The 24,673-nt window shown below is 36.4% G+C and overlaps 1 protein-coding gene across 1 annotated transcript; it reads left to right on the forward strand.

The window, feature by feature from the left end:
• Nucleotides 1-21,572: 21,572 nt before the first annotated feature.
• LOC308389098 (uncharacterized protein) lies at nucleotides 21,573-23,630 on the forward strand. The gene is made up of 2 exons (XM_080870253.1): nucleotides 21,573-22,209; nucleotides 22,722-23,630. The coding sequence occupies exons 1-2, from the start codon at nucleotides 21,616-21,618 to the stop codon at nucleotides 23,055-23,057; spliced, it is 930 nt and encodes a 309-aa protein (XP_080726379.1). The 5' UTR covers nucleotides 21,573-21,615; the 3' UTR covers nucleotides 23,058-23,630.
• The last annotated feature ends 1,043 nt before the right edge of the window (nucleotides 23,631-24,673 follow it).

Below are 24,673 nucleotides of genomic sequence, written 5' to 3' on the forward strand. Positions count from 1 at the left end.
CTCGGGCAAGTTTCCCATTCAAATGCATGTAACAGTGAGTAACGCATTGTCTTGGCGAAAGAAAGCGTTTTCGTACAACTTCATATAAATCGCTGTAACTTTTGATAGAAGACTCAGACAAACATGTTTATGGCTTTATCTTATAGAACTCAATATCCCCGTGCTGGGCAAAAAGGTTTTGCAGCCGTTTGAGCTAAGATTTTAAAATTATTCACATAATGAAAACCTATACTTAGTTTCAGGCGAGTTTCCCATTCAAATGCATGTAACAGTGAGAAACACACTGTCTTGGCGAAATAAAGCGTTTTTGAACAACTTCATATAAATCGCTGTAACTTTTGATAGAAGACTCAGACAAACATGTTTATGGCTTCATCTTATAGAACTCAATATCCCCGTGCTGGGCAAACAGGTTTTGCAGCCGTTTGAGCTAAGATTTTAAAATTATTCACATAATGAAAACCTATACTTAGTTTCAGGCGAGTTTCCCATTCAAATGCATGTAACAGTGAGAAACGCATTGTCTTGGCGAAAGAAAGCGTTTTTGAACAACTTCATATAAATCGCTGTAACTTTTGATAGAAGACTCAGACAAACATGTTTATGGCTTTATCTTATAGAACTCAATATCCCCGTGCTGGGCAAACAGGTCTTTGCAGCCGATTGAGCTAAGATTTTAAAATTATTCACATAATGAAAACCTATACTTAGTTTCAGGCGAGTTTCCCATTCAAATGCATGTAACAGTGAGAAACGCATTGTCTTGGCGAAATAAAGCGTTTTCGTACAACTTCATATAAATCGCTGTAACTTTTGATAGAAGACTCAGACAAACATGTTTATGGCTTTATCTTATAGAACTCAATATCCCCGTGCTGGGCAAACAGGTTTTGCAGCCGTTTGAGCTAAGATTTTAAAATTATTCACATAATGAAAACCTATACTTTGTCTCAGGCGAGTTTCCCATTCAAATGCATGTAACAGTGAGAAACGCATTGTCTTGGCGAAATAAAGCGTTTTCGTACAACTTCATATAAATCGCTGTAACTTTTGATAGAAGACTCAGACAAACATGTTTATGGCTTTATCTTATAGAACTCAATATCCCCGTGCTGGGCAAACAGGTCTTTGCAGCCGATTGAGCTAAGATTTTAAAATTATTCACATAATGAAAACCTATACTTTGTCTCAGGCGAGTTTCCCATTCAAATGCATGTAACAGTGAGAAACGCATTGTCTTGGCGAAATAAAGCGTTTTTGAACAACTTCATATAAATCGCTGTAACTTTTGATAGAAGACTCAGACAAACATGTTTATGGCTTTATCTTATAGAACTCAATATCCCCGTGCTGGGCAAACAGGTCTTTGCAGCCGATTGAGCTAAGATTTTAAAATTATTCACATAATGAAAACCTATACTTTGTTTCAGGCGAGTTTCCCATTCAAATGCATGTAACAGTGAGAAACGCATTGTCTTGGCGAAATAAAGCGTTTTCGTAAAACTTCATATAAATCGCTGTAACTTTTGATAGAAGACTCAGACAAACATGTTTATGGCTTTATCTTATAGAACTCAATATCCCCGTGCTGGGCAAACAGGTCTTTGCAGCCGATTGAGCTAAGATTTTAAAATTATTCACATAATGAAAACCTATACTTAGTTTCAGGCGAGTTTCCCATTCAAATGCATGTAACAGTGAGAAACGCATTGTCTTGGCGAAATAAAGCGTTTTCGTACAACTTCATATAAATCGCTGTAACTTTTGATAGAAGACTCAGACAAACATGTTTATGGCTTTATCTTATAGAACTCAATATCCCCGTGCTGGGCAAACAGGTTTTGCAGCCGTTTGAGCTAAGATTTTAAAATTATTCACATAATGAAAACCTATACTTTGTCTCGGGCGAGTTTCCCATTCAAATGCATGTAACAGTGAGTAACGCATTGTCTTGGCGAAAGAAAGCGTTTTCGTACAACTTCATATAAATCGCTGTAACTTTTGATAGAAGACTCAGACAAACATGTTTATGGCTTTATCTTATAGAACTCAATATCCCCGTGCTGGGCAAACAGGTCTTTGCAGCCGATTGAGCTAAGATTTTAAAATTATTCACATAATGAAAACCTATACTTTGTCTCGGGTGAGTTTCCCATTCAAATGCATGTAACAGTGAGAAAGACACTGTCTTGGCGAAATAAAGCGTTTTTGAACAACTTCATATAAATCGCTGTAACTTTTGATAGAAGACTCAGACAAACATGTTTATGGCTTTATCTTATAGAACTCAATATCCCCGTGCTGGGAAAACAGGTCTTTGCAGCCGATTGAGCTAAGATTTTAAAATTATTCACATAATGAAAACCTATACTTTGTCTCAGGCGAGTTTCCCATTCAAATGCATGTAACAGTGAGAAACGCATTGTCTTGGCGAAAGAAAGCGTTTTTGAACAACTTCATATAAATCGCTGTAACTTTTGATAGAAGACTCAGACAAACATGTTTATGGCTTTATCTTATAGAACTCAATATCCCCGTGCTGGGCAAACAGGTCTTTGCAGCCGATTGAGCTAAGATTTTAAAATTATTCACATAATGAAAACCTATACTTAGTTTCAGGCGAGTTTCCCATTCAAATGCATGTAACAGTGAGAAACGCATTGTCTTGGCGAAATAAAGCGTTTTCGTACAACTTCATATAAATCGCTGTAACTTTTGATAGAAGACTCAGACAAACATGTTTATGGCTTTATCTTATAGAACTCAATATCCCCGTGCTGGGCAAACAGGTTTTGCAGCCGTTTGAGCTAAGATTTTAAAATTATTCACATAATGAAAACCTATACTTTGTCTCAGGCGAGTTTCCCATTCAAATGCATGTAACAGTGAGAAACGCATTGTCTTGGCGAAATAAAGCGTTTTCGTACAACTTCATATAAATCGCTGTAACTTTTGATAGAAGACTCAGACAAACATGTTTATGGCTTTATCTTATAGAACTCAATATCCCCGTGCTGGGCAAACAGGTCTTTGCAGCCGATTGAGCTAAGATTTTAAAATTATTCACATAATGAAAACCTATACTTTGTCTCAGGCGAGTTTCCCATTCAAATGCATGTAACAGTGAGAAACGCATTGTCTTGGCGAAATAAAGCGTTTTTGAACAACTTCATATAAATCGCTGTAACTTTTGATAGAAGACTCAGACAAACATGTTTATGGCTTTATCTTATAGAACTCAATATCCCCGTGCTGGGCAAACAGGTCTTTGCAGCCGATTGAGCTAAGATTTTAAAATTATTCACATAATGAAAACCTATACTTTGTCTCAGGCGAGTTTCCCATTCAAATGCATGTAACAGTGAGAAACGCATTGTCTTGGCGAAATAAAGCGTTTTTGAACAACTTCATATAAATCGCTGTAACTTTTGATAGAAGACTCAGACAAACATGTTTATGGCTTTATCTTATAGAACTCAATATCCCCGTGCTGGGCAAACAGGTCTTTGCAGCCGATTGAGCTAAGATTTTAAAATTATTCACATAATGAAAACCTATACTTAGTTTCAGGCGAGTTTCCCATTCAAATGCATGTAACAGTGAGAAACGCATTGTCTTGGCGAAATAAAGCGTTTTCGTACAACTTCATATAAATCGCTGTAACTTTTGATAGAAGACTCAGACAAACATGTTTATGGCTTTATCTTATAGAACTCAATATCCCCGTGCTGGGCAAACAGGTTTTGCAGCCGTTTGAGCTAAGATTTTAAAATTATTCACATAATGAAAACCTATACTTTGTCTCAGGCGAGTTTCCCATTCAAATGCATGTAACAGTGAGAAACGCATTGTCTTGGCGAAATAAAGCGTTTTTGAACAACTTCATATAAATCGCTGTAACTTTTGATAGAAGACTCAGACAAACATGTTTATGGCTTCATCTTATAGAACTCAATATCCCCGTGCTGGGCAAACAGGTTTTGCAGCCGTTTGAGCTAAGATTTTAAAATTATTCACATAATGAAAACCTATACTTAGTTTCAGGCGAGTTTCCCATTCAAATGCATGTAACAGTGAGAAACGCATTGTCTTGGCGAAAGAAAGCGTTTTTGAACAACTTCATATAAATCGCTGTAACTTTTGATAGAAGACTCAGACAAACATGTTTATGGCTTTATCTTATAGAACTCAATATCCCCGTGCTGGGCAAACAGGTCTTTGCAGCCGATTGAGCTAAGATTTTAAAATTATTCACATAATGAAAACCTATACTTAGTTTCAGGCGAGTTTCCCATTCAAATGCATGTAACAGTGAGAAACGCATTGTCTTGGCGAAATAAAGCCTTTTCGTACAACTTCATATAAATCGCTGTAACTTTTGATAGAAGACTCAGACAAACATGTTTATGGCTTTATCTTATAGAACTCAATATCCCCGTGCTGGGCAAACAGGTTTTGCAGCCGTTTGAGCTAAGATTTTAAAATTATTCACATAATGAAAACCTATACTTTGTCTCGGGCGAGTTTCCCATTCAAATGCATGTAACAGTGAGAAACGCATTGTCTTGGCGAAATAAAGCGTTTTCGTACAACTTCATATAAATCGCTGTAACTTTTGATAGAAGACTCAGACAAACATGTTTATGGCTTTATCTTATAGAACTCAATATCCCCGTGCTGGGCAAACAGGTTTTGCAGCCGTTTGAGCTAAGATTTTAAAATTATTCACATAATGAAAACCTATACTTTGTCTCAGGCGAGTTTCCCATTCAAATGCATGTAACAGTGAGAAACGCATTGTCTTGGCGAAATAAAGCGTTTTCGTACAACTTCATATAAATCGCTGTAACTTTTGATAGAAGACTCAGACAAACATGTTTATGGCTTTATCTTATAGAACTCAATATCCCCGTGCTGGGCAAACAGGTCTTTGCAGCCGATTGAGCTAAGATTTTAAAATTATTCACATAATGAAAACCTATACTTTGTCTCGGGTGAGTTTCCCATTCAAATGCATGTAACAGTGAGAAACACACTGTCTTGGCGAAATAAAGCGTTTTTGAACAACTTCATATAAATCGCTGTAACTTTTGATAGAAGACTCAGACAAACATGTTTATGGCTTTATCTTATAGAACTCAATATCCCCGTGCTGGGAAAACAGGTCTTTGCAGCCGATTGAGCTAAGATTTTAAAATTATTCACATAATGAAAACCTATACTTTGTCTCAGGCGAGTTTCCCATTCAAATGCATGTAACAGTGAGAAACGCATTGTCTTGGCGAAATAAAGCGTTTTTGAACAACTTCATATAAATCGCTGTAACTTTTGATAGAAGACTCAGACAAACATGTTTATGGCTTTATCTTATAGAACTCAATATCCCCGTGCTGGGCAAACAGGTCTTTGCAGCCGATTGAGCTAAGATTTTAAAATTATTCACATAATGAAAACCTATACTTAGTTTCAGGCGAGTTTCCCATTCAAATGCATGTAACAGTGAGAAACGCATTGTCTTGGCGAAATAAAGCGTTTTCGTACAACTTCATATAAATCGCTGTAACTTTTGATAGAAGACTCAGACAAACATGTTTATGGCTTTATCTTATAGAACTCAATATCCCCGTGCTGGGCAAACAGGTTTTGCAGCCGTTTGAGCTAAGATTTTAAAATTATTCACATAATGAAAACCTATACTTAGTTTCAGGCGAGTTTCCCATTCAAATGCATGTAACAGTGAGAAACGCATTGTCTTGGCGAAAGAAAGCGTTTTTGAACAACTTCATATAAATCGCTGTAACTTTTGATAGAAGACTCAGACAAACATGTTTATGGCTTTATCTTATAGAACTCAATATCCCCGTGCTGGGCAAACAGGTCTTTGCAGCCGATTGAGCTAAGATTTTAAAATTATTCACATAATGAAAACCTATACTTAGTTTCAGGCGAGTTTCCCATTCAAATGCATGTAACAGTGAGAAACGCATTGTCTTGGCGAAATAAAGCCTTTTCGTACAACTTCATATAAATCGCTGTAACTTTTGATAGAAGACTCAGACAAACATGTTTATGGCTTTATCTTATAGAACTCAATATCCCCGTGCTGGGCAAACAGGTTTTGCAGCCGTTTGAGCTAAGATTTTAAAATTATTCACATAATGAAAACCTATACTTTGTCTCGGGCGAGTTTCCCATTCAAATGCATGTAACAGTGAGAAACGCATTGTCTTGGCGAAATAAAGCGTTTTCGTACAACTTCATATAAATCGCTGTAACTTTTGATAGAAGACTCAGACAAACATGTTTATGGCTTTATCTTATAGAACTCAATATCCCCGTGCTGGGCAAACAGGTTTTGCAGCCGTTTGAGCTAAGATTTTAAAATTATTCACATAATGAAAACCTATACTTTGTCTCAGGCGAGTTTCCCATTCAAATGCATGTAACAGTGAGAAACGCATTGTCTTGGCGAAATAAAGCGTTTTCGTACAACTTCATATAAATCGCTGTAACTTTTGATAGAAGACTCAGACAAACATGTTTATGGCTTTATCTTATAGAACTCAATATCCCCGTGCTGGGCAAACAGGTCTTTGCAGCCGATTGAGCTAAGATTTTAAAATTATTCACATAATGAAAACCTATACTTTGTCTCGGGTGAGTTTCCCATTCAAATGCATGTAACAGTGAGAAACACACTGTCTTGGCGAAATAAAGCGTTTTTGAACAACTTCATATAAATCGCTGTAACTTTTGATAGAAGACTCAGACAAACATGTTTATGGCTTTATCTTATAGAACTCAATATCCCCGTGCTGGGAAAACAGGTCTTTGCAGCCGATTGAGCTAAGATTTTAAAATTATTCACATAATGAAAACCTATACTTTGTCTCAGGCGAGTTTCCCATTCAAATGCATGTAACAGTGAGAAACGCATTGTCTTGGCGAAATAAAGCGTTTTTGAACAACTTCATATAAATCGCTGTAACTTTTGATAGAAGACTCAGACAAACATGTTTATGGCTTTATCTTATAGAACTCAATATCCCCGTGCTGGGCAAACAGGTCTTTGCAGCCGATTGAGCTAAGATTTTAAAATTATTCACATAATGAAAACCTATACTTAGTTTCAGGCGAGTTTCCCATTCAAATGCATGTAACAGTGAGAAACGCATTGTCTTGGCGAAATAAAGCGTTTTCGTACAACTTCATATAAATCGCTGTAACTTTTGATAGAAGACTCAGACAAACATGTTTATGGCTTTATCTTATAGAACTCAATATCCCCGTGCTGGGCAAACAGGTTTTGCAGCCGTTTGAGCTAAGATTTTAAAATTATTCACATAATGAAAACCTATACTTAGTTTCAGGCGAGTTTCCCATTCAAATGCATGTAACAGTGAGAAACGCATTGTCTTGGCGAAATAAAGCGTTTTCGTACAACTTCATATAAATCGCTGTAACTTTTGATAGAAGACTCAGACAAACATGTTTATGGCTTTATCTTATAGAACTCAATATCCCCGTGCTGGGCAAACAGGTCTTTGCAGCCGATTGAGCTAAGATTTTAAAATTATTCACATAATGAAAACCTATACTTTGTCTCAGGCGAGTTTCCCATTCAAATGCATGTAACAGTGAGAAACGCATTGTCTTGGCGAAATAAAGCGTTTTTGAACAACTTCATATAAATCGCTGTAACTTTTGATAGAAGACTCAGACAAACATGTTTATGGCTTTATCTTATAGAACTCAATATCCCCGTGCTGGGCAAACAGGTCTTTGCAGCCGATTGAGCTAAGATTTTAAAATTATTCACATAATGAAAACCTATACTTAGTTTCAGGCGAGTTTCCCATTCAAATGCATGTAACAGTGAGAAACGCATTGTCTTGGCGAAATAAAGCGTTTTCGTACAACTTCATATAAATCGCTGTAACTTTTGATAGAAGACTCAGACAAACATGTTTATGGCTTTATCTTATAGAACTCAATATCCCCGTGCTGGGCAAACAGGTTTTGCAGCCGTTTGAGCTAAGATTTTAAAATTATTCACATAATGAAAACCTATACTTTGTCTCGGGCGAGTTTCCCATTCAAATGCATGTAACAGTGAGTAACGCATTGTCTTGGCGAAAGAAAGCGTTTTCGTACAACTTCATATAAATCGCTGTAACTTTTGATAGAAGACTCAGACAAACATGTTTATGGCTTTATCTTATAGAACTCAATATCCCCGTGCTGGGCAAACAGGTCTTTGCAGCCGATTGAGCTAAGATTTTAAAATTATTCACATAATGAAAACCTATACTTTGTCTCGGGTGAGTTTCCCATTCAAATGCATGTAACAGTGAGAAAGACACTGTCTTGGCGAAATAAAGCGTTTTTGAACAACTTCATATAAATCGCTGTAACTTTTGATAGAAGACTCAGACAAACATGTTTATGGCTTCATCTTATAGAACTCAATATCCCCGTGCTGGGCAAACAGGTTTTGCAGCCGTTTGAGCTAAGATTTTAAAATTATTCACATAATGAAAACCTATACTTAGTTTCAGGCGAGTTTCCCATTCAAATGCATGTAACAGTGAGAAACGCATTGTCTTGGCGAAAGAAAGCGTTTTTGAACAACTTCATATAAATCGCTGTAACTTTTGATAGAAGACTCAGACAAACATGTTTATGGCTTTATCTTATAGAACTCAATATCCCCGTGCTGGGCAAACAGGTTTTGCAGCCGTTTGAGCTAAGATTTTAAAATTATTCACATAATGAAAACCTATACTTTGTCTCAGGCGAGTTTCCCATTCAAATGCATGTAACAGTGAGAAACGCATTGTCTTGGCGAAATAAAGCGTTTTCGTACAACTTCATATAAATCGCTGTAACTTTTGATAGAAGACTCAGACAAACATGTTTATGGCTTTATCTTATAGAACTCAATATCCCCGTGCTGGGCAAACAGGTCTTTGCAGCCGATTGAGCTAAGATTTTAAAATTATTCACATAATGAAAACCTATACTTTGTCTCAGGCGAGTTTCCCATTCAAATGCATGTAACAGTGAGAAACGCATTGTCTTGGCGAAATAAAGCGTTTTTGAACAACTTCATATAAATCGCTGTAACTTTTGATAGAAGACTCAGACAAACATGTTTATGGCTTTATCTTATAGAACTCAATATCCCCGTGCTGGGCAAACAGGTCTTTGCAGCCGATTGAGCTAAGATTTTAAAATTATTCACATAATGAAAACCTATACTTTGTTTCAGGCGAGTTTCCCATTCAAATGCATGTAACAGTGAGAAACGCATTGTCTTGGCGAAATAAAGCGTTTTCGTAAAACTTCATATAAATCGCTGTAACTTTTGATAGAAGACTCAGACAAACATGTTTATGGCTTTATCTTATAGAACTCAATATCCCCGTGCTGGGCAAACAGGTTTTGCAGCCGTTTGAGCTAAGATTTTAAAATTATTCACATAATGAAAACCTATACTTTGTCTCGGGCGAGTTTCCCATTCAAATGCATGTAACAGTGAGTAACGCATTGTCTTGGCGAAATAAAGCGTTTTCGTACAACTTCATATAAATCGCTGTAACTTTTGATAGAAGACTCAGACAAACATGTTTATGGCTTTATCTTATAGAACTCAATATCCCCGTGCTGGGCAAACAGGTCTTTGCAGCCGATTGAGCTAAGATTTTAAAATTATTCACATAATGAAAACCTATACTTTGTCTCGGGTGAGTTTCCCATTCAAATGCATGTAACAGTGAGAAACACACTGTCTTGGCGAAATAAAGCGTTTTTGAACAACTTCATATAAATCGCTGTAACTTTTGATAGAAGACTCAGACAAACATGTTTATGGCTTTATCTTATAGAACTCAATATCCCCGTGCTGGGAAAACAGGTCTTTGCAGCCGATTGAGCTAAGATTTTAAAATTATTCACATAATGAAAACCTATACTTTGTCTCAGGCGAGTTTCCCATTCAAATGCATGTAACAGTGAGAAACGCATTGTCTTGGCGAAATAAAGCGTTTTTGAACAACTTCATATAAATCGCTGTAACTTTTGATAGAAGACTCAGACAAACATGTTTATGGCTTTATCTTATAGAACTCAATATCCCCGTGCTGGGCAAACAGGTCTTTGCAGCCGATTGAGCTAAGATTTTAAAATTATTCACATAATGAAAACCTATACTTAGTTTCAGGCGAGTTTCCCATTCAAATGCATGTAACAGTGAGAAACGCATTGTCTTGGCGAAATAAAGCGTTTTCGTACAACTTCATATAAATCGCTGTAACTTTTGATAGAAGACTCAGACAAACATGTTTATGGCTTTATCTTATAGAACTCAATATCCCCGTGCTGGGCAAACAGGTTTTGCAGCCGTTTGAGCTAAGATTTTAAAATTATTCACATAATGAAAACCTATACTTTGTCTCAGGCGAGTTTCCCATTCAAATGCATGTAACAGTGAGAAACGCATTGTCTTGGCGAAATAAAGCGTTTTTGAACAACTTCATATAAATCGCTGTAACTTTTGATAGAAGACTCAGACAAACATGTTTATGGCTTCATCTTATAGAACTCAATATCCCCGTGCTGGGCAAACAGGTTTTGCAGCCGTTTGAGCTAAGATTTTAAAATTATTCACATAATGAAAACCTATACTTAGTTTCAGGCGAGTTTCCCATTCAAATGCATGTAACAGTGAGAAACGCATTGTCTTGGCGAAAGAAAGCGTTTTTGAACAACTTCATATAAATCGCTGTAACTTTTGATAGAAGACTCAGACAAACATGTTTATGGCTTTATCTTATAGAACTCAATATCCCCGTGCTGGGCAAACAGGTCTTTGCAGCCGATTGAGCTAAGATTTTAAAATTATTCACATAATGAAAACCTATACTTAGTTTCAGGCGAGTTTCCCATTCAAATGCATGTAACAGTGAGAAACGCATTGTCTTGGCGAAATAAAGCCTTTTCGTACAACTTCATATAAATCGCTGTAACTTTTGATAGAAGACTCAGACAAACATGTTTATGGCTTTATCTTATAGAACTCAATATCCCCGTGCTGGGCAAACAGGTTTTGCAGCCGTTTGAGCTAAGATTTTAAAATTATTCACATAATGAAAACCTATACTTTGTCTCGGGCGAGTTTCCCATTCAAATGCATGTAACAGTGAGAAACGCATTGTCTTGGCGAAATAAAGCGTTTTCGTACAACTTCATATAAATCGCTGTAACTTTTGATAGAAGACTCAGACAAACATGTTTATGGCTTTATCTTATAGAACTCAATATCCCCGTGCTGGGCAAACAGGTTTTGCAGCCGTTTGAGCTAAGATTTTAAAATTATTCACATAATGAAAACCTATACTTTGTCTCAGGCGAGTTTCCCATTCAAATGCATGTAACAGTGAGAAACGCATTGTCTTGGCGAAATAAAGCGTTTTCGTACAACTTCATATAAATCGCTGTAACTTTTGATAGAAGACTCAGACAAACATGTTTATGGCTTTATCTTATAGAACTCAATATCCCCGTGCTGGGCAAACAGGTCTTTGCAGCCGATTGAGCTAAGATTTTAAAATTATTCACATAATGAAAACCTATACTTTGTCTCAGGCGAGTTTCCCATTCAAATGCATGTAACAGTGAGAAACGCATTGTCTTGGCGAAATAAAGCGTTTTTGAACAACTTCATATAAATCGCTGTAACTTTTGATAGAAGACTCAGACAAACATGTTTATGGCTTTATCTTATAGAACTCAATATCCCCGTGCTGGGCAAACAGGTCTTTGCAGCCGATTGAGCTAAGATTTTAAAATTATTCACATAATGAAAACCTATACTTTGTTTCAGGCGAGTTTCCCATTCAAATGCATGTAACAGTGAGAAACGCATTGTCTTGGCGAAATAAAGCGTTTTCGTAAAACTTCATATAAATCGCTGTAACTTTTGATAGAAGACTCAGACAAACATGTTTATGGCTTTATCTTATAGAACTCAATATCCCCGTGCTGGGCAAACAGGTTTTGCAGCCGTTTGAGCTAAGATTTTAAAATTATTCACATAATGAAAACCTATACTTTGTCTCGGGCGAGTTTCCCATTCAAATGCATGTAACAGTGAGTAACGCATTGTCTTGGCGAAATAAAGCGTTTTCGTACAACTTCATATAAATCGCTGTAACTTTTGATAGAAGACTCAGACAAACATGTTTATGGCTTTATCTTATAGAACTCAATATCCCCGTGCTGGGCAAACAGGTTTTGCAGCCGTTTGAGCTAAGATTTTAAAATTATTCACATAATGAAAACCTATACTTTGTCTCGGGCGAGTTTCCCATTCAAATGCATGTAACAGTGAGTAACGCATTGTCTTGGCGAAATAAAGCGTTTTCGTACAACTTCATATAAATCGCTGTAACTTTTGATAGAAGACTCAGACAAACATGTTTATGGCTTTATCTTATAGAACTCAATATCCCCGTGCTGGGCAAACAGGTCTTTGCAGCCGATTGAGCTAAGATTTTAAAATTATTCACATAATGAAAACCTATACTTTGTCTCGGGCGAGTTTCCCATTCAAATGCATGTAACAGTGAGAAAGACACTGTCTTGGCGAAATAAAGCGTTTTTGAACAACTTCATATAAATCGCTGTAACTTTTGATAGAAGACTCAGACAAACATGTTTATGGCTTTATCTTATAGAACTCAATATCCCCGTGCTGGGAAAACAGGTCTTTGCAGCCGATTGAGCTAAGATTTTAAAATTATTCACATAATGAAAACCTATACTTAGTTTCAGGCGAGTTTCCCATTCAAATGCATGTAACAGTGAGAAACGCATTGTCTTGGCGAAATAAAGCGTTTTCGTACAACTTCATATAAATCGCTGTAACTTTTGATAGAAGACTCAGACAAACATGTTTATGGCTTTATCTTATAGAACTCAATATCCCCGTGCTGGGCAAACAGGTTTTGCAGCCGTTTGAGCTAAGATTTTAAAATTATTCACATAATGAAAACCTATACTTTGTCTCGGGCGAGTTTCCCATTCAAATGCATGTAACAGTGAGTAACGCATTGTCTTGGCGAAAGAAAGCGTTTTCGTACAACTTCATATAAATCGCTGTAACTTTTGATAGAAGACTCAGACAAACATGTTTATGGCTTTATCTTATAGAACTCAATATCCCCGTGCTGGGCAAACAGGTTTTGCAGCCGATTGAGCTAAGATTTTAAAATTATTCACATAATGAAAACCTATACTTTGTCTCAGGCGAGTTTCCCATTCAAATGCATGTAACAGTGAGAAACGCATTGTCTTGGCGAAATAAAGCGTTTTTGAACAACTTCATATAAATCGCTGTAACTTTTGATAGAAGACTCAGACAAACATGTTTATGGCTTTATCTTATAGAACTCAATATCCCCGTGCTGGGCAAACAGGTTTTGCAGCCGTTTGAGCTAAGATTTTAAAATTATTCACATAATGAAAACCTATACTTAGTTTCAGGCGAGTTTCCCATTCAAATGCATGTAACAGTGAGAAACACACTGTCTTGGCGAAATAAAGCGTTTTTGAACAACTTCATATAAATCGCTGTAACTTTTGATAGAAGACTCAGACAAACATGTTTATGGCTTTATCCTATAGAACTCAATATCCCCGTGCTGGGCAAACAGGTCTTTGCAGCCGATTGAGCTAAGATTTTAAAATTATTCACATAATGAAAACCTATACTTAGTTTCAGGCGAGTTTCCCATTCAAATGCATGTAACAGTGAGAAACGCATTGTCTTGGCGAAATAAAGCGTTTTCGTACAACTTCATATAAATCGCTGTAACTTTTGATAGAAGACTCAGACAAACATGTTTATGGCTTTATCTTATAGAACTCAATATCCCCGTGCTGGGCAAACAGGTTTTGCAGCCGTTTGAGCTAAGATTTTAAAATTATTCACATAATGAAAACCTATACTTTGTCTCGGGCGAGTTTCCCATTCAAATGCATGTAACAGTGAGTAACGCATTGTCTTGGCGAAAGAAAGCGTTTTCGTACAACTTCATATAAATCGCTGTAACTTTTGATAGAAGACTCAGACAAACATGTTTATGGCTTTATCTTATAGAACTCAATATCCCCGTGCTGGGCAAACAGGTTTTGCAGCCGTTTGAGCTAAGATTTTAAAATTATTCACATGATGAAAACCTATACTTAGTTTCAGGCGAGTTTCCCATTCAAATGCATGTAACAGTGAGAAACACACTGTCTTGGCGAAATAAAGCGTTTTTGAACAACTTCATATAAATCGCTGTAACTTTTGATAGAAGACTCAGACAAACATGTTTATGGCTTTATCTTATAGAACTCAATATCCCCGTGCTGGGAAAACAGGTCTTTGCAGCCGATTGAGCTAAGATTTTAAAATTATTCACATAATGAAAACCTATACTTTGTCTCAGGCGAGTTTCCCATTCAAATGCATGTAACAGTGAGAAACGCATTGTCTTGGCGAAATAAAGCGTTTTTGAACAACTTCATATAAATCGCTGTAACTTTTGATAGAAGACTCAGACAAACATGTTTATGGCTTTATCTTATAGAACTCAATATCCCCGTGCTGGGCAAACAGGTCTTTGCAGCCGATTGAGCTAAGATTTTAAAATTATTCACATAATGAAAACCTATACTTAGTTTCAGGCGAGTTTCCCATTCAAATGCATGTAACAGTGAGAAACGCATTGTCTTGGCGAAATAAAGCGTTTTCGTACAACTTCATATAAATCGCTGTAACTTTTGATAGAAGACTCAGACAAACATGTTTATGGCTTTATCTTATAGAACTCAATATCCCCGTGCTGGGCAAACAGGTTTTGCAGCCGTTTGAGCTAAGATTTTAAAATTATTCACATAATGAAAACCTATACTTTGTCTCGGGCGAGTTTCCCATTCAAATGCATGTAACAGTGAGTAACGCATTGTCTTGGCGAAAGAAAGCGTTTTCGTACAACTTCATATAAATCGCTGTAACTTTTGATAGAAGACTCAGACAAACATGTTTATGGCTTTATCTTATAGAACTCAATATCCCCGTGCTGGGCAAACAGGTCTTTGCAGCCGTTTGAGCTAAGATTTTAAAATTATTCACATGATGAAAACCTATACTTAGTTTCAGGCGAGTTTCCCATTCAAATGCATGTAACAGTGAGAAACACACTGTCTTGGCGAAATAAAGCGTTTTTGAACAACTTCATATAAATCGCTGTAACTTTTGATAGAAGACTCAGACAAACATGTTTATGGCTTTATCTTATAGAACTCAATATCCCCGTGCTGGGAAAACAGGTCTTTGCAGCCGATTGAGCTAAGATTTTAAAATTATTCACATAATGAAAACCTATACTTTGTCTCAGGCGAGTTTCCCATTCAAATGCATGTAACAGTGAGAAACGCATTGTCTTGGCGAAATAAAGCGTTTTTGAACAACTTCATATAAATCGCTGTAACTTTTGATAGAAGACTCAGACAAACATGTTTATGGCTTTATCTTATAGAACTCAATATCCCCGTGCTGGGCAAACAGGTCTTTGCAGCCGATTGAGCTAAGATTTTAAAATTATTCACATAATGAAAACCTATACTTAGTTTCAGGCGAGTTTCCCATTCAAATGCATGTAACAGTGAGAAACGCATTGTCTTGGCGAAATAAAGCGTTTTCGTACAACTTCATATAAATCGCTGTAACTTTTGATAGAAGACTCAGACAAACATGTTTATGGCTTTATCTTATAGAACTCAATATCCCCGTGCTGGGCAAACAGGTTTTGCAGCCGTTTGAGCTAAGATTTTAAAATTATTCACATAATGAAAACCTATACTTTGTCTCGGGCGAGTTTCCCATTCAAATGCATGTAACAGTGAGTAACGCATTGTCTTGGCGAAAGAAAGCGTTTTCGTACAACTTCATATAAATCGCTGTAACTTTTGATAGAAGACTCAGACAAACATGTTTATGGCTTTATCTTATAGAACTCAATATCCCCGTGCTGGGCAAACAGGTTTTGCAGCCGATTGAGCTAAGATTTTAAAATTATTCACATAATGACAACCTATACTTTGTCTCAGGCGAGTTTCCCATTCAAATGCATGTAACAGTGAGAAACGCATTGTCTTGGCGAAATAAAGCGTTTTTGAACAACTTCATATAAATCGCTGTAACTTTTGATAGAAGACTCAGACAAACATGTTTATGGCTTTATCTTATAGAACTCAATATCCCCGTGCTGGGCAAACAGGTCTTTGCAGCCGATTGAGCTAAGATTTTAAAATTATTCACATAATGAAAACCTATACTTAGTTTCAGGCGAGTTTCCCATTCAAATGCATGTAACAGTGAGAGAAACACTGTCTTGGCGAAATAAAGCGTTTTTGAACAACTTCATATAAATCGCTGTAACTTTTGATAGAAGACTCAGACAAACATGTTTATGGCTTCATCTTATAGAACTCAATATCCCCGTGCTGGGCAAACAGGTTTTGCAGCCGTTTGAGCTAAGATTTTAAAATTATTCACATAATGAAAACTACTTTGTTTCGGTCGAGTTCCCCATTCAAATGCATGTAACAGTAAGAAACGCATTGTGTTGGCGAAATAAAGCGTTTTTGAACAACTTCATATAAATAGCTGTAACTTTTGATAGAAGACTCAGACACACATGTTTATGGCTTTATCTTATAGAACTCAATATCCCCGTGCTGGGCAAACAGGTTTTGCAGCCGTTTGAGCTAAGATTTTAAAATTATTCACATAATGAAAACCTATACTTTGTCTCGGGCGAGTTTCCCATTCAAATAAATGTAACAGAGAAACGCATTGTGTTGGCTAAAGAAAGCGTTTTTGAACAACTTCATATAAATAGCTGTAACTTTTGATAGAAGATTCAGATATACATATTCATGGCTTTGTCTTATACAATTCAATATCCCCGTGCTAGGCAAACAGGTTTTGCAGCTGTTTGAGCTAAGATTTTCAAGTTATTTACATAATGAAAACCTATACTTTGTTTCTAGCGAATTCCCCATTCAAATGCATGTAACAGTGAGAAACACACTGTCTTGGCGAAATAAAGCGTTTTTGAACAACTTCATATAAATTGCTGTAACTTTTGATAGAAGACTCAGACAAACATGTTTTTGGCTTTATCTTATAGAACTCAATATCCCCGTGCTGGGCAAACAGGTTTTGCAGCCGTTTGAGCTAAGATTTTAAAATTATTCACATAATGAAAACCTATACTTTGTCTCGGGCGAGTTTCCCATTCAAATGCATGTAACAGAGAGAAACGCATTGTCTTGGCGAAATAAAGCGTTTTCGTACAACTTCATATAAATCGCTGTAACTTTTGATAGAAGACTCAGACAAACATGTTTATGGCTTTATCTTATAGAACTCAATATCCCCGTGCTGGGCAAACAGGTCTTTGCAGCCGATTGAGCTAAGATTTTAAAATTATTCACATAATGAAAACCTATACTTTGTCTCAGGCGAGTTTCCCATTCAAATGCATGTAACAGTGAGAAACGCATTGTGTTGGCGAAATAAAGCGTTTTCGTACAACTTCATATAAATCGCTGTAACTTTTGATAGAAGACTCAGACACACATGTTTATGGCTTTATCTTATAGAACTCAATATCCCCGTGCTGGGCAAACAGGTTTTGCAGCCGTTTGAGCTAAGATTTTAAAATTATTCACATAATGAAAACCTATACTTTGTCTCGGGCGAGTTTCCCATTCAAATAAATGTAACAGAGAAACGCATTGTGTTGGCTAAAGAAAGCGTTTTTGAACAACTTCATATAAATAGCTGTAACTTTTGATAGAAGATTCAGATATACATATTCATGGCTTTGTCTTATACAATTCAATATCCCCGTGCTAGGCAAACAGGTTTTGCAGCTGTTTGAGCTAAGATTTTCAAGTTATTTACATAATGAAAACCTATACTTTGTTTCTAGCGAATTCCCCATTCAAATGCATGTAACAGTGAGAAACACACTGTCTTGGCGAAATAAAGCGTTTTTGAACAACTTCATATAAATTGCTGTAACTTTTGATAGAAGACTCAGACAAACATGTTTTTGGCTTTATCTTATAGAACTCAATATCCCCGTGCTGGGCAAACAGGTTTTGCAGCCGTTTGAGCTAAGATTTTAAAATTATTCACATAATGAAAACCTATACTTTGTCTCGGGCGAGTTTCCCATTCAAATGCATGTAACAGAGAGAAACGCATTGTCTTGGCGAAATAAAGCGTTTTTGTACAACTTCATATAAATCGCTGTAACTTTTGATAGAAGACTCAGACAAACATGTTTATGGCTTTATCTTATAGAACTCAATATCCCCGTGCTGGGCAAACAGGTCTTTGCAGCCGATTGAGCTAAGATTTTAAAATTATTCACATAATGAAAACCTATACTTTGTCTCAGGCGAGTTTCCCATTCAAATGCATGTAACAGTGAGAAACGCATTGTGTTGGCGAAATAAAGCGTTTTCGTACAACTTCATATAAATCGCTGTAACTTTTGATAGAAGACTCAGACAAACATGTTTATGGCTTTATCTTATAGAACTCAATATCCCCGTGCTGGGCAAACAGGTTTTGCAGCCGTTTGAGCTAAGATTTTAAAATTATTCACATAATGAAAACCTATATAAAGTTGTGCAAAAACGCTTTATTTCGCCAAGACAATGTGTTTCTCACTGTTACATGCATTTGAATGGGAAACTCGCCCGAGACAAAGTATAGGTTTTCATTATGTGAATAATTTTAAAATCTTAGCTCAATCGGCTGCAAAACCTGTTTGCCCAGCACGGGGATATTGAGTTCTATAAGATAAAGCCATAAACATGTGTTTCTGAGTCTTCTATCAAAAGTTACAGCGATTTATATGAAGTTGTACGAAAATGCTTTCTTTCGCCAAGACAGTGTGTTTCTCACTGTTACATGCATTTGAATGGGAAACTCGCCCGAGACAAAGTATAGGTTTTCATTATGTGAATAATTTTAAAATCTTAGCTCAAACGGCTGCAAAACCTGTTTGCCCAGCACGGGGATATTGAGTTCTATAAGATAAAGCCATAAACATGTGTTTCTGAGTCTTCTATCAAAAGTTACAGCGATTTATATGAAGTTGTACGAAAATGCTTTCTTTCGCCAAGACAGTGTGTTTCTCACTGTTACATGCATTTGAATGGGAAACTCGCCTGAAACAAAGTATAGGTTTTCATTATGTGAATAATTTTAAAATCTTAGCTCAAACGGCTGCAAAACCTGTTTGCCCAGCACGAGGATATTGAATTCTTTAAGATGAAGCCATAGACATGTGTGTCTGAGTCGTCTATCAAAAGTTGCACCGATTTATATAAAGTTGTGCAAAAACGCTTTCTTTCGCCAAGACAATGTGTTTCTCACTGTTACATGCATTTGAATGGGAAACTCGCCCGAGACAAAGTATAGGTTTTCATTATGTGAATAATTTTAAAATCTTAGCTCAAACGGCTGCAAAACCTGTTTGCCCAGCACGAGGATATTGAATTCTTTAAGATGAAGCCATAGACATGTGTGTCTGAGTCGTCTATCAAAAGTTGCACCGATTTATATAAAGTTGTGCAAAAACGCTTTATTTCGCCAAGACAATGTGTTTCTCACTGTTACATGCATTTGAATGGGAAACTCGCCCGAGACAAAGTATAGGTTTTCATTATGTGAATAATTTTAAAATCTTAGCTCAAACGGCTGCAAAAACCTGTTTGCCCAGCACGGGGATATTGAGTTCTATAAGATAAAGCCATGATCATGTGTTTCTGAGTCTTCTATCAAAAGTTACAGCGATTTATATGAAGTTGTACGAAAACGCTTTCTGTCGCCAAGACAATGCGTTTCTCACTGTTACATGCATTTGAATGGGAAACTCGCCCGAGACAAAGTATAGGTTTTCATTATGTGAATAATTTTAAAATCTTAGCTCAAACGGCTGCAAAACCTGTTTGCCCAGCACGAGGATATTGAATTCTTTAAGATGAAGCCATAGACATGTGTGTCTGAGTCGTCTATCAAAAGTTGCACCGATTTATATAAAGTTGTGCAAAAACGCTTTATTTCGCGAAGACAATGTGTTTCTCACTGTTACATGCATTTGAATGGGAAACTCGCCCGAGACAAAGTATAGGTTTTCATTATGTGAATAATTTTAAAATCTTAGCTCAATCGGCTGCAAAGACCTGTTTGCCCAGCACGAGGATATTGAATTCTTTAAGATGAAGCCATAGACATGTGTTTCTGAGTCGTCTATCAAAAGTTGCACCGATTTATATAAAGTTGTGCAAAAACGCTTTCTTTCGCCAAGACAATGTGTTTCTCACTGTTACATGCATTTGAATGGGAAACTCGCCCGAGACAAAGTATAGGTTTTCATTATGTGAATAATTTTAAAATCTTAGCTCAATCGGCTGCAAAGACCTGTTTGCCCAGCACGGGGATATTGAGTTCTATAAGATAAAGCCATAAACATGTTTGTCTGAGTCTTCTATCAAAAGTTGCACCGATTTATATGAAGTTGTTCAAAAACGCTTTCTGTCGCCAAGACAATGCGTTTCTCACTGTTACATGCATTTGAATGGGAAACTCGCTCGAGACAAAGTATAGGTTTTCATTATGTGAATAATTTTAAAATCTTAGCTCAAACGGCTGCAAAGACCTGTTTGCCCAGCACGGGGATATTGAGTTCTATAAGATAAAGCCATGATCATGTGTTTCTGAGTCTTCTATCAAAAGTTACAGCGATTTATATGAAGTTGTACGAAAACGCTTTCTTTCGCCAAGACAGTGTGTTTCTCACTGTTACATGCATTTGAATGGGAAACTCGCCTGAAACAAAGTATAGGTTTTCATTATGTGAATAATTTTAAAATCTTAGCTCAAACGGCTGCAAAACCTGTTTGCCCAGCACGAGGATATTGAATTCTTTAAGATGAAGCCATAGACATGTGTTTCTATGGAAGCCCGTTTCCGCCACTAAAAAAAAAAAAAAAGGATACTTAACTCGAAATTTCGAGTTATCTTTCTCGAAATTTCGACTTATTTTCTCGAAATTTCAACTTAGCAACTCGAAATTTCGACTTAATAACTCGAAATTATGAGAAAAATAACTCGAAATTTTGAGTTATTTTCTCATAATTTCGAGTTAGCTCTGCCAATCAGTAATCTATGTGAATGACGTCATTTCTGTGTTACCCGGAAGCTGAAGCCCTCAGCTACAAATGCTACAGAAATGCTAATTATAGATACGGATCATGAATTCACAAATTGCTGAGTATTTTAAGCGTGGCTTCACAAATGAGGAGATTCTTGCGTTATTAGCTGAATCACATGGCATTACTATCAGCCTCCGTACACTTGAAAGGATTTTACACAACAACCGACTTTGGCGCAGAAAGAACAAAACAGAGGTGGGAGAGGTAGCAGCCTTTATACAAGCACAATTGGCAACCTCAGGACAGTGTCATGGGTATCGTTGGATGCACCAGAAGTGTTGGATGAATGGCATTGTTACTGACAGAGAAACCGTTCGTCTTCTGCTCCGTTTATTCGATGGAGAAGGTGTGGATTTGAGGTCACGTAGACGACTGCTGAGGCGAGTGTATCATAGCAGAGGCCCCAACTATGTGTGGCATATCGACGGCTACGATAAACTGAAGCCATTTGGGATTGCAATCAGTGGATGCATTGACGGATTTTCAAGGAGTATAATATGGCTAGACGCTTACAAGACAAATAATGACCCGAGAGTAATTGCTGGCTACTTCATGGATGCCGTGATTCAACAAGGTGGTTGCCCTGATCGAGTGAGATTAGATCTAGGAACAGAAAACGTCCATGTGGCTCACATGCAACGATTTTTGCACTTTACAGACAATGAACCAGAAAGAGAGCACGTCATATTTGGAGCAAGTACAGGAAATCAACGCATTGAAAGATGGTGGCTAATCTTACGAAGCCAGTGTATCCAGTACTGGATTGAACTATTTGACAAACTAAGAGAGGATGGCCACTTCTCAGACTCTTTCTTGGACAAATCATTGGTCCAGTTCTGTTTTCTTCACATTATACAGGTGAGTTTACATAGGTGATTGTGTAAACGACATGTATTGTAACTGTTTAATTTGTAACAACTCACACGGCCTTTGTATATTATAGAAACATCAGATATATTAAAGTACACGTGAAAAGTAGTGCTTTTTTTTTTTTTTTTTTTTAAACTGTTTTGTTAAAAAAAAAATTCCACATATATATCAAGGAACACAATTATACATTATAACACATTGATTATTTATGTGTTTAGGCCTCTCTCTGTACTTGGTTAGCATTTTTGGTGGGTCAAAACTAAGTAAATAAGTATCTGTCTGTTCATGGTGTGTGTGTGTGTGTGTGTGTGTGTGTGTGTGTGTGTGTATGTGTGTGTGTGTGTATATATACGGATATATATCATTAATGTAGCTCAAAGCTAAATTAATGGTGTGTAAGCTAAGAAAATCAATGTAGAAGTTAGTTGTGCTTTTGTACATTAACATTTTCATATTGTATGCCTGAAAATGTTTCTTTTGTTCATTTTGTTTTCATCTAGGAAGAATTAAATGAAGTTGCTTTGGCCTGGAATGACCACAGAATGCGCCCAGTCCACAACTCCCGAAGTCCTCATGGCCGACCATCTTTTATGTATGCCCTCCCAGACATTTATGGCGCGAGGGACTGTCTCAAACATGTCAATATGGACAAAGTTGAAGCCTGCCTTGAAGAATGCGTGTTCAAAGACTTTCCATGTGAAGAGGATGTCTTTCATCTCTGTGTAGAACTCATGTCAGAACATAACCTGGACTTCTCAGATGATGTGTTTCATACAGTGGATCTGTATGTAAAGCTAAGGCAGTTGATGCTTACTGAGTTGGAGCTTTTGCCTTAAAGGTTAGACATCGTTATGCATTTTTAATTCTGTATTTTCATATTTAAATTGTAAACTTTTATGAGTTATTAATTTTTGGATGGTTGTCGTTTTTGGGGCACACATACATGGGTTTTGAGGGCCTGAAAATGTATTTCACGAACAGGGCCAATTGAAAAAGGCTATAAAAATTGTATTTAATTTTTGGAGGGTTGTTTTTTTTTTGGATGGTTTATTTCAATTAACAAACCAATTTTTTGTTTTAAAAGCCTTATTATTAAAACATATGTAAACATAATGTCTGTTAGACCTGCTATTTGGAGGATATGCAGCGCATGTCACCTTGGAATTATGATTTCAACTTTTTGTAAATATGCTTTTTCATCTTTCTTTTTATTTGAGTAATTATTGATGTTTTGAAATATCTGGTTATGTAGCAGTAAAAAAAATTTTCACTGTCATTTTTTTCACTGCTGAGACTTTTTATATATACTGACTGTTTTCCTGATTATGGGCAGTATAATTATATATTTTTTAGCATATGGATAACCTAACTGAGTGAGATTTATGGACCTTTTTTTTTTTTCGGATTGCGCCTCAGAATAATAAAAACCCAGAAATTACCAAAATTAAAGATGTAATTTGTCTCATTGAACACTTTATTATAAAACACAGATCTTTTGCCATCATCTTGTCTTAAAACAAAATAACTGTACTGTATTTACAGTAACACAAAAAACCTTAAAGTATTCTTATAAAACGATAATTGCAAGCACAAGACTTGGAAAAAGTACGATAATACACTCAACAAAAATATGCAATATGTTCTGCAAAAGTTCAATTATTATTAAAAATACAAAAAGAATGGGACAATAAAAAGAGATTGAGGATAATATGGCAAGATCTGATAACAATATCCTACAATTAAAGAATAAGAACGTGTGGTCTAAAACCACTATGAAGCAAATACATTAGGCTCAAACATGAAAACAGAAATATAGGAAAATATCTTTTAAATAACTACCCCATCGGCTATGTAGTTTTGAAAAAGGGGGCTATGATACAGGGGTTTTTTTCCATTACAAAAATCAGGAAAAGCCAACCAAAAATCAACCTTCAGCTAAGCAATTGCTGATTTCACAGAAATCCAAAATAAAAGCATATAGGTGTGCCTTATGGCCATTCAATTTAGCAAAAGTCACCATAACCCAGATGGCTAAACAGAACTGTACAAACATAACTGTAATAAAATACAATGATAAAGTAAAACCTGACTTGTAAACTGTAAAATGTGTGCACGATGATAAAAAATGTAGGAGATATTGCATATATCTCCTACATGTACTATACACTACATATTGCAGGGGTCTCTCTAATTTTCTGGTGAACCACTACAATACATGTCATCTTTTGACATTACATTAATAAAATTTGACAAATTAAAATTAACCTAATGCATTTTTTAAAGTTGATTTTGGATTCAAATAATAGAAAAAATGAATAAAAGGTGGAAAAACTGCTTTCATTGTTCACATGCACACATGCTGACTGAGGAAATGGGAATGCTTATAAATGGTCTCCAGACTGCCACTCTGAGACCTCTGCAGAAATGCATTTCACAAGTGTTTAGAAAAATA

The sequence above is a fragment of the Rhamphochromis sp. 'chilingali' genome (assembly GCF_963969265.1).
Source record: "Rhamphochromis sp. 'chilingali' genome assembly, chromosome: 21".
Taxonomy (NCBI): domain Eukaryota; kingdom Metazoa; phylum Chordata; class Actinopteri; order Cichliformes; family Cichlidae; genus Rhamphochromis; species Rhamphochromis sp. 'chilingali'.